Here is a 10,887-nt window from a genome sequence, read left to right on the forward strand (position 1 = left end):
AAAGAAAGAAAGAAAGAAAGAAAGAAAGAAAGAAAGAAAGAAAGAAAGAAAGAAAGAAATTTAAAGGTGGTCCAAGCAGGATTTGTTTTGATGTCACACATTCCATTTGACATGATGCTTTTATAGAATTACATTACCTTGATTGTTAAAACAAGATCAAACATTTTTGCCTGATGTCCTGACTATGACCTTTTTATGAAGAGTTGGTTAAGCTGGCAAGGAAGGGAATGTTTGGCGTGAGTGGTTGCAAAGGTAAGAAGTTAGACCTGGAAGGAGTTAGGAAAGACCATAGGTCGGCCTTTTAGGGATTTTGGCAAACCAGCTCTGCAACCTTTGCAGAGTGCTTGAGGGTTTATGGGATTTTGTCCAACCGGTCCGCATGTGTTTTGCCGAACAAGGCATGTGTTTTGTGGAGCTGAGAAGCATTTGAATGTGTCCCCCACGGTGGACCCTTTGCCAGGGGTCACCCGAGTGGAGCAGGAATTGGTCTGCATTGGCGGCATTAAGTCCAACCTGTTTCAGGTGAAAGATGGACTCTGTCAGGGCTGCACTTCCTCACCGGTGCTGTACATTACCTTAACGGACAAGATTTCCGTGTGCAGACAAGAGCCTGAGGGGGTCTGGTTTTGGGACCAGCAAATTAAATCCCTGTTTTTTGCAGATGACCTGGTTCGGCAGACCCCTCCTCCCAACACCTACAGCATGCACTAAGACAGTTCACAGTAGAGTGTTAAGCAGCCGGAATGAGAAGGCCTTGGTTTTCCACCAAAAAAGGGTGGCTTGACCTCTTCAGGGTGGAAGAGAGTCTATGCTTGGTGATGGACCAAGAGTCCTGTTGATCAGTAAGAGGACAATAGAGTGGGAGATAAACAGAGCAGTCTGTTGTGGTGAAGAAGGAGCTGAGCTAAAAAGGCAAAGCACTCAATTTATGTGTTGGTCTATGTTGCTCCCCTCACCTATAATCTTGACCAAAACAAAAAGATCCGAGATACAAAATCAGCTTTCCCTGCAGGGTGGCTGGGCACTCCCTTGGACATAGGGTCATGAGCTTAGGGTCATGAGCTCTGTTCATCCAGGCGTAGAGCCCATTCTCCTCCACATCAAGAGGTCTCAGCTAAGGCGCTTTGGATATCAAAAATGCCCTCTTATTCTTACAAATTGATCTAAATTCTCTTATTCCACAGCATCATTAAAAACACTTTGCCATATCTTATTAATTTTGCCTTTGTAGTTTATCCGTATTCTATATTATCTAGTAGTTAATGTTTCCCGAATAAAGCACTAACATTAACATTTCTTTAGTTTCAAAAAAAGATAATCAGTCTCAAATACAGTTAAAGGCACATGACTGGATATTTACCTGGACAAAAAGTGCTATGATGAGGACTCCATTCTTCTTCCCCAGAGCGTCCTCTAAGGAGTTAAAGAGAGTACTGTTCCAGTGAATCAAATGGAGCTGTGCACAAAAAGACAACAAAACATAACCTGTAACCAAATGTTTATTACAAGCCTTTTACACAACAAGAGTGCAAATTCATCAGATAAGTATACTTCTGTGGTTTCTGTCAGGAAAACACTGCTATACTATTAAATGCTGAAAAGTGTTAGCAAATTGGTACACACTGATTTACCATTGAAAAAAGGAGATAGAAATTGGGACAAAAATAATTCACTTATTTCTACTGCGTACAGCTGAAACAGACACATCTGAATGCACTTTATACATTTTTATTACTGTCTGGTATTAAATACAACTAAATTTCATTCGTTTTAAAGTGTGTTGAAATTATCCAAAGGATTTTTTTTTTAAACCTAGAAGCTTCTGGTAGATTGAAATATACCTTTTAAGTTCATGGGACACATCTGCACATGCATTTCAGATGCAATATCTCAAACACTGAGCTATACTAAAATGGCTACATGAAAAAAATCCAAATGAATTTGCCAAATGTTTTAAGAAGTAAATTGTAGATCTTTACAGCTCTAATTTTCTCTGGTTTTATTTGCTCTAATTAGTATGAAAATCCAGGGAATGTCTAGTTGTTGGAAGTCGGTTTGATAGCGACCATTACAACACCCTGATCTCTCTCTCATTGAGAGTTCTGAAAAAAAAGGAACTTTGAGCAAGGTGACCCACAAAGCTGATTCAGTTATACAAGTTCTGTCAGGAGGAGTGAGCTAAACTTCCAGCCAACCTTGTAAGAAGCTCATGAAGGATACTTAAGCAATTAGCCAGAAACGTTTAACTAATACTAATTGTCCTCTATTATTATTCTGGCATTAGGCTAAATAGAATAACTTTGGAATCCCAACTGAGCTGTTAAATGAGAAAAAGAGAAAGGTGATGTTTCTTTCAATCCAGCTTGTATAAACCTTTGCTCCATTGTAAGGTAAAATTTTCCATAAGCTGATGGACAAAAAGGGGGAAATATTACTCATTCCAAGGAAAGGACTGGCTGTGAATTACTGTGAAATTTCACAGTATCTTTTCTTATTGTTGTTTTGTTTTTGTATGCATTGGGTCAAATTTAGAAGTTGAAGTTGTATTTTCAAATACACAACTGGGCAAAAAGAAAAAAAGAAAAGCACATTACAAAGGAATGCAGGTGTTGAATACAATGACCTCTAGTGGAACAAAGTTTTAATACCAACAAACTTGTTCTTTTTAGGTGCTTTTTGGCAGCAAAATATTTACCCACATTAGAAAACTCCCTTTGTTGAAACAGATTAGTTTTAAATGGAAGGGCTCATCAAACTTGGAAATTTGCCTTGTTAAAATCCGGTTTGCACTGGAAACTAATCTAGATAGAGCAGTGATTTTCAAACCTGGTCCTCAGGACCCACTGTCCTGCACTGTATGCCTCTCCTTCTACACTCCTGACTTAAATAAATGGGTGAGTAGCAGGCCCCTGTAGCCCCTGTGGGCTGCTGAGAAGGGATTCATCCCTGCATCATTATATGCAGGTGTGCTGGAGCAGAGAGTCATCTAAACATACAGAACAAAAATGGGTCCTGAGGACACAGGTTGAAAACCACTGACAGTTGTTTGTGGCTAACAAAAAAAAAAAAAAAAAACCAAGATGCTGCAAATAGAATATGTTTCAGTCAAAGCATCAATAACCAACAGGTTTGAACAAAGTAATGCATGATTATTAAAAAATATTAGCTGCACCTAGACTTTTTTATTTTTCATACTTGTTTTGATTTGCTCCGGCATGATTGGATTTGATTATGTTGTCAGTTTTTGGAAGGTGTTGCAGTCTGCTACCCAATGTAACCTCTTTTATGAATAAGCTCTTGTCCCACAACAGGGAAATAATTCCATAATGAACCCCTAAGCAACAATTCATTATGTCTTTTGCATCCAAAAAGATCCATCAAGTTCAGAGGGCTCTGTGTGCTTTCAGAACATGCAGCTGGAATCATGGAAACAGTGACGTCTTTTGACTTGGTTGTTTTTACCTGATTTTACGTATACATGGCTGAGCTCTGTACCACAGTGTTAATGCAAGCTGTTCAAAGCCGTCCAGTTTAAATGATCTTATCATAGAAAACAGCCGCTCTGATCTCTGCTTGCAGCTATTTGCTGCCACATCAATCTGTGGTGCATTAAAGTGAAGACTCTTAAAACCATTCTGTAATATCACAAAAGTTGCTTTTAAGTTTTATGGAAAGAATGTCTGAAGATTAGTAAGACTGAGGATGCAGAAGCCCACTCTGGCTTCCTGTGCTAAAAGCTGCTAAAACCAAGACTCCTCTCTTACCTTCAAAACACGCCTGCCAAAGGGTTTTCATTTTGAAAACCCTTTGGCGGGGGAGGAGGGGTTCTTTTATTTATAACTCGGGCAAAATAAGTTGCAGCTAATTTACTGGCCTTTACATTTTAAGGACTCCACATAAAAAAATAAATAAATAAATCCTTAACAAATAGTAAATAAGACACAAATATTGTTTATTAGCCACAAAAGATCTTAACATATGAAACTGCTACACAGGAACCAGTGGGTAGGTTCTACTTTATATGGCGTTGTGAAATACCTACAGAGTAAGGAACTAAAGGTTTAAAAAGGTCAAATTAGTTGTAAGGTAATGGATTGATGATTTGCATCTCTTGCTGGGTTCTTACTAATTATTACATAGTCATTATAAATTATGTACATTGTAATGCATCAGAACAGCTATTTGTTTCATAGGACAAACAGGTGTTCTGTTCAAGGACTCAACCACCCACAATGTTGTCTGCAGAGGGACAAATGCTTCAGCTGAAAGTTTAAACACATCACTGTGGTATTTATACTTCCTGCTTGCTCTTTGTACCTCCATAGGGAAAGCCTTGAAGTTGACTGTGTGCTCAGATCCTCTCTGGTTCTCTTTGCCCCAGTGGAAACGAACCTCATGAAGCTCATACTCATGATCACTAGGCAATGGACCCCCAGTAACCACTGAGAAAAGCACATAAAACCACAAATAGATGTAAACAGGAAGCAAAGGTATAACTTAAGAACTAGAGAAAGGAAATTGCATGCAGTTCACTTCTAACAATTAACATCAATAAAGGTATCTTTTGTCCTGTAACTATATCTTATAGTGAGGAGCAGTGTCATAACTCCTAAGACCTACCTGACTTGGACTTGAGAAGGATGCGGACGGTGTGTCCATCGTTGATGACTTCACACTCTCGACACACCACGTAGTTTGGTGATAAACCAGCATCCAGAAGGGAGGGGTCATACTGGGCTTCCCTGGAGTTGAGATTAATGGGAGACTGGTACTCGCCGTTGGCTGCTGGGAAATGGAGTCCCCATTCTACACCTATGAGAGAAAACCCACAGCAAACATGAAGCTCATTGTTTGTGTGCAGGTCCTCTCATCAAGTTTAAAAAATGTCCTGAATATAATAATTATATTAAGATTAGACAGGAAAAGTAAATCCTTCACAGCTCACTCGGTCACCAGGCAGCAACATACAGTCAGACAGGAAAAACTGCTGTGCACAAATTCATTCACAGAAAAAACACTAGTAACCACAAGGCAGCACTTCTAATAACTATGCCACAATGCAGCTCGCTACAGTACACAGTAGTTTGCTAAGGTTTTTAACCATCTATTTCATGATTTCTATAGATGTAATCTCTAAAGTGGTTTTAGTTTAGTTGGAACTTTAAAGGTCTTTCAGTGCTTTTCTCATAACCTGTCTAATTTTTATCCCCAGCAAATTATATATATTTTTTCCATTCCTCTAAGATGCTACTGACCAAACAATATTAAAATAGAGCTGAAAATTAAAAAAATTAAAAAAGACAAGACCACCTTTTTACATGAAGACATCTAATGAACTCAAAATATAGTTGTATACTTGTTGAGGAAAATTTAAATGATCTAAGTGGCCTGATTTCCAAGACCTGTAACTTCAGGATTTTTCATGAGCAACATTTTAATTAGGGCCACAGGCAAAATAAGTAAAATTTTAAACATATCTCACCAGGTTACATAAATATAGGGACTGGCTAACCTCAAACATGCTTCAAGACCCAGGTAATTGTTGTCTTGTAGTATGAGACCTTATTGTGCATTATTATAGTGCATTACAGGCTTAAAATGAGAAAGAAATGGACCGGGAGAGGACAAAACAAGCATCAGAAATTGTCAACAACAATTCAACAACCATATTGACAGAGGACCTGAACAATCCTTTCTCAATCAGCTTTCAACAAATGCTACTTTAATTTATAAAATAATTATAATTTATTAAATAATTTAGTTGGTGCCTAGATACAATGCTGTATGTCACACTGTTGCATGATTGAGTTCTTACACATACAGCTAAAGAAACTTTGTGTCTTAAGTTAGAAGCAGTTCTGTACAATGATTACACTAAAAAACATTTCCCATATCAGATTTGAGCCACTTAACTGAAATATTAAAGATGCAGCTGATGTGCAAATAAAAAATATGTGTTAGGAATCCACTTTGTGTGTTTCCTCTCTCTCCACCACCAGGCGGTGCCCTGTCCTCGTCTGGCCTCCCTGCACACCTGCTCGTTGGTTCATTACAGGAGGAGTATTTGAGCAGTAGGCTGTCACTACCTCGACGCCAGAGTGTTTGCCAGTTTTTGGTACTCTAGCCAAGCTGAGATTAGCAGAGTCTAACCTGGCTTTGTTTATCTGAGTCTTATGTGTTTTTGTCTTTGCTCTTCAGCAGGAAGCCGTCCTGTGAAAACTGGATACCTGGACCTTCTCCCCCTGGAAGGAATTACTGAGATTACACTGAGCAGGGGAAAACCTCCACATGATCCGTTCAAGTCCCCATCGGAAATCCAAGTTTCCATTACTCCTCTTGGTCAAACGTATGTCTACATGTCGGCTCTCCAACAAGTTCCCCCCTTCTCTGGATTACCCCAACACAGACTGGATTCAAGGATTGTCAAGAGCCCCCTCAAACGTGAATCCCTCTCCAGCGTTATTCAAGCCGCAGTCTAATTTCCTGCAGTCCCTGAACTGATCTCTGTGATCTCCCCTTCAGACTTCCCAGTTCCGGTTCACCAGTTCACTGAGTTCCAGATCCTACTTCTGTGAACATTACTTCAAATAAACCTGTTAAACTTTTCCCCTTGTTCTCTGAGTGGTTTCTCTGCATTTGGGTCAGATTCCTTAAACCGATCACGACAATATGAATTTAACCACTAAATTTGGTAATAATTTTTCTTGAAAGATAATATAAAAAGAATCAACCCATGATCTGTGTATGGTACTGTTTAGAGATGTGTTTTTTTTTCTAAATATATAAGAACATTTTGCTCTTTTTATTTTCTTGTACTGAGAACCACTTGTATTGATGGTCACTTGTGTAAAAGCCTAATGATAAACCAGGATTATGTTGAGTCATTATATCACTAATGGCATGGCTGCTGTTTGTGGTCAGAAGGAGGAGTAATCCTGGCCGATGGCCACTTAAGGGAAAGATTTCATTATGTGTTTCCAAGTGCATCTTGGTGGATTCAGTCTTTCACCAAATGAGTTTCTGTTATTTGCAATATATAGAGGGAGTATCAGAGCACTTTTCACACACTGTTTGTTAAAAGAGTGTGCTATTTGTTCTGTGATCCACCGATAAAAATAAATCCCACTGTTTACCAGAATCTCCCATGTATATATATCTATTTAGAATTAAAACCCAGTGTTTCATTTTTACCTCTTACAAGTATAATGCAAAATCCACCTTTCAAAGTTATTCCTTTATGAAAATCATGCAGTAGCCCTTTCCTCTCTTGAAAACGAACCACCATCAATGTTTAATATAAAGCACTGATTACCTGCCCTCCCCATGAGGCACCTATCTTTACCTTGCTGCGCCTGCACAGTAAAAGCATGCCCCCTTTCTCCACCAACACACAGTTATATGAGGCAGAAAACCATTTCTGTTTATAGCTGAGACAACGAGTCTTTTATAGCACCTGCTTTGAACCTTGATATGAACTGCTCATATTTTAGGCAGCATTTTAGAGTTTTTTTGGCTGCACAATGGAATTGACTGTTCTAATCTAATGAGGAGCCTAATCAGCAGAAGTGGTAGGATACCATGCTGCAGTAGCTGCAGGGCAACATCATTAAATGGGCAGCACCCAAACAGGGAAAGGGGGCTTGGAGCAAAGACAAGGGTCTTAATTCCATGTGTCCATGCTTACTTTCATTTTATGAGATATACGGCTAGAGTTGACTTGGATGGCTTTAAAAAGTGCTGTTCTGAGTGTGCCACGAATTTGAACGTACTCTGATACACGTAACTTTGATACACGTAACTTTGATACACTTTTAAAGGTCAGACCATTAAGGTGGTTTGTCTAGAGTCTTCTTTTCACTCTCCGTTTAGAGACAAAAGGTTCTCAGAATGACTGAAACATGCTTTCGTCTTTTAGTAGTTTTGAGTTTGAACTCTTTAATCAAAAAATGCCCAGCTGTTTTATTATTTAATCACCCATCTGAAACTGAATGTGGTGATTATATGTCTCCAGTTGGCTACAATTGTTGTGAAAAGTATGGTGCTAAAACCATGTCAATACCTTCAACAAAAAAATAACAACCTTCTCCTGTAAGAAATGAAATTTTATGGGCTTTTGGTGAATTCAGACAGATGTTTCCAAAGGGATGTGAATGAACCCAAGGGTACTGTGATTTTTTGTTGTTGTTGTGTAGCTAGGAATGAAGGTGGCTCACAAGCACACATGATTTTATTTTTTTTATTTTTTACATGGAGCCTCCTTAAATCCTGTGTTGAAATAATTTTCATGCAGTTTTGTGATTGTTCTACAGTCCATCTGTCTACTGTAATGCCTATCAAGCTTTCGCTTTGTGTCTCCGAGACAGGATTTCAGACTGTGGTTGGGACTGCGATAATGCTGAGCTCCTTTAAAACCAAATGAAACAGGTCATGGTGAAAGAAAGGGGTCAGATAATGAAAGTGGGACATCTAACAGAAAACATAAACAGCGTAAACTAACTCAAGAGTCTGATGCAATATGTGCTATGACTGAATATGCAAGAAAACCATGATACTATCAGTGACACCAAAAGTCTGGTTTCACTTCATTATAACGTAGATGCCACCACATAGTGAGAGCAGAACAAGATGAAATGAGTTTTTGAGAATGGGAAATTTAAAAAAAAAATTTTTTAGAAAGCCCCCTTTGTCTCTCCAAAAAACAAGCCAAGTTTTAAAACAGTGAGAGTGTTAAGAGGGGAGAACATGCCTTTCTGCAGCACGGACTGACGCCTTTCTCCCCAGTGAAAGGCCATTCTCGCTAAAAGGGTGGGGAGGCCGCTACATTCCCGCTCTCCTCAGCAACTAAAGCCATGACGACAGTTTTTGGGCAGCGATTCACTACAGCACTGGAAAGACTGCAAAATTCACACTGAAATCCATTCAGGTGATTTGATTGCTATTTTTTTTTTGTATTTTGTATTTTGTCAGTTTAAGATCTATTGGAACTCGTCCACTATCCTGAATGGTTCTGTAGAGCTCTGGTTACAAATGTGTCAGCATAGGCTGCCAAAGGCCTTTTCCCACTGGTTACAAAAACATGAACAACCAGAGGATTCTGAGATGTGTGCCAAGACAAAGTATTACATCAGTATTCAGTCCCATGCAGACTCTCCAATGAGCATGGAGGGTTATTGTTTCTCATTCTGCAGGATGTTCTCAATGAAAATGGACCAAAATATTATATTAGTAATGTTTTATGAATACTAGAATCCTTTTTCATGTATTTTCCCTAAACTTTTCAATATTTGTTGCAAAGTTAGGACTGGAATAATGTAGTTTTAGGTGCGCTGTATAAGAAATAAGCAGAAATGAGCTTATAGAAGTGAACAAATTAATCAGCAATCATGATAAAGATGAGTAAAAAAAGCCCTGAAATGAATCAATAATTTGTTAGCAAAATCATCCAACCATCCGTTTTTTTAAATGCTTGTTCATGCAGGTCATGGGGGAGCTGCTGCCTTTATCTAGCGGTTAGAAGGAGAGAAGACATCCTGAACAGGTTGCCATTCGAGCGCATAGGGACACATGAAACAAACAAGCATGCATGCACACTCACGCCTAAGAGCTATCCAGACAGCAGTAACAACCATGTTTGTATACATGTACACATGCAACGGGAGTACACCCACACTTCATGCAGAAAGACCAGAGTTTTGGGATTCAAATCCAGGACCTTCTTGATGCAAGGCAATGATGGTGCAAACAGTTTCATTATCTAGCCCTGTAGCAAAGTCAGAGTCTGAAAATATTAGAAATCAACCTTCATTTTATGTTTGTTCGAAGGGTAAAATGCCACACAAAGAAATGTGATCATCTCTCATGTTCTCTTTTGCTTCTTCAGCTGTGAAGGTTGGCGTTGTTATGGGAGGGAGTTGTTTCTACCACTTTCCTTGGATTATAATCCAGTTGAAAGACTCAATGAAAATTCATTTTCACTCTTCTGGTGGAGGTTGCTGCTCATTTATTCAACATGTCCCAGTTTTTTCAAAGGTTCATAATACCATGTGCACTATAGGTTTCCAGGGCAGTCCCATTCTATCAACTTCTATCATAAATGTTTTTTCTGGAAGGACATTTGCCAGGAAAAAAAGAAAGACAAAATATCTGTGTCTATAGAGAAATTTTCCTTTGATTTTAGTTTTAAAGTCATTCGTGCAATTATTCTTTAACAGTTTATTATTACAATTTCTTTTTATAATGCCCCCCGTAAAACCTGATTTAAATAACATCCTCATTCAGATTCATGATATTACAGATGTCGTGTTGCTGTTTCTTTTACCAAAGAACCAACTTTCAATATAATCTCTGATCATAACAAGTACTTTATAACCAATTAGCTCAGATTATAAAAACATGGAGTTCAGTGGGTTCATATGGGACTCTTGAGGTAATTTCCTGTCAAACAGTCGTATCTGATTCATGCATTTAAAGCAGTTTGCATGAGTGGGCATACTTACAGGAACAGTCAGAGAATTGCATCAGAGTTCATCCTTGGATGCTCAGTAAAAGCAGCAGAAAAGGGAAGACAAAGTGAAACAGGGAAATATAACTGAATGACTTTTGCTTATGTGCAGACTATTTGAAAGTCAAGGTTTTAAAATGGGATGTGTAGAGGTGTAGTCAGAAAATATCCAGAAAGATTATATCCACTGATTTGCTTAAAAGTATTAACTTTAAAAAGTATTTATACCCCTTGGATTTTGTGGTTTTATTATCTTACAACAACACACCTCAGAGTATATTAGTGGGATGAAAGTTATTAAATGTTTTTTTGATAAATATTGGGAAACTGTAGCATGTATTTGTGGTCGCCAATGCTGAGTTATGTCTCTGTTAGTTTCTTACATC

The 10,887-nt window shown here is 38.5% G+C and overlaps 1 protein-coding gene across 4 annotated transcripts in view; it reads right to left on the minus strand.

The window, feature by feature from the left end:
• ca8 (carbonic anhydrase VIII) overlaps window positions 1–10,887 on the minus strand; it is a 28,122-nt gene that overhangs the window by 15,005 nt on the left and 2,230 nt on the right. For 3 of the 4 annotated variants that reach the window (XM_015380914.1, XM_015380913.1, XM_015380912.1), the window contains 3 exons: window positions 4,621–4,812; window positions 4,318–4,442; window positions 1,361–1,456 (listed from right to left, as the gene is read on the minus strand). In XM_015380914.1, the coding sequence (XP_015236400.1) occupies window positions 1,361–1,456; window positions 4,318–4,442; window positions 4,621–4,812 (413 nt within the window). The remainder of the gene's footprint in view (window positions 1–1,360; window positions 1,457–4,317; window positions 4,443–4,620; window positions 4,813–10,887) is intronic. The other variant, XM_015380915.1, reaches the window with a different exon arrangement.

This window comes from Cyprinodon variegatus, unplaced genomic scaffold (assembly GCF_000732505.1).
Source record: "Cyprinodon variegatus isolate N-32 unplaced genomic scaffold, C_variegatus-1.0 Scaffold224, whole genome shotgun sequence".
Classification (NCBI taxonomy): domain Eukaryota; kingdom Metazoa; phylum Chordata; class Actinopteri; order Cyprinodontiformes; family Cyprinodontidae; genus Cyprinodon; species Cyprinodon variegatus.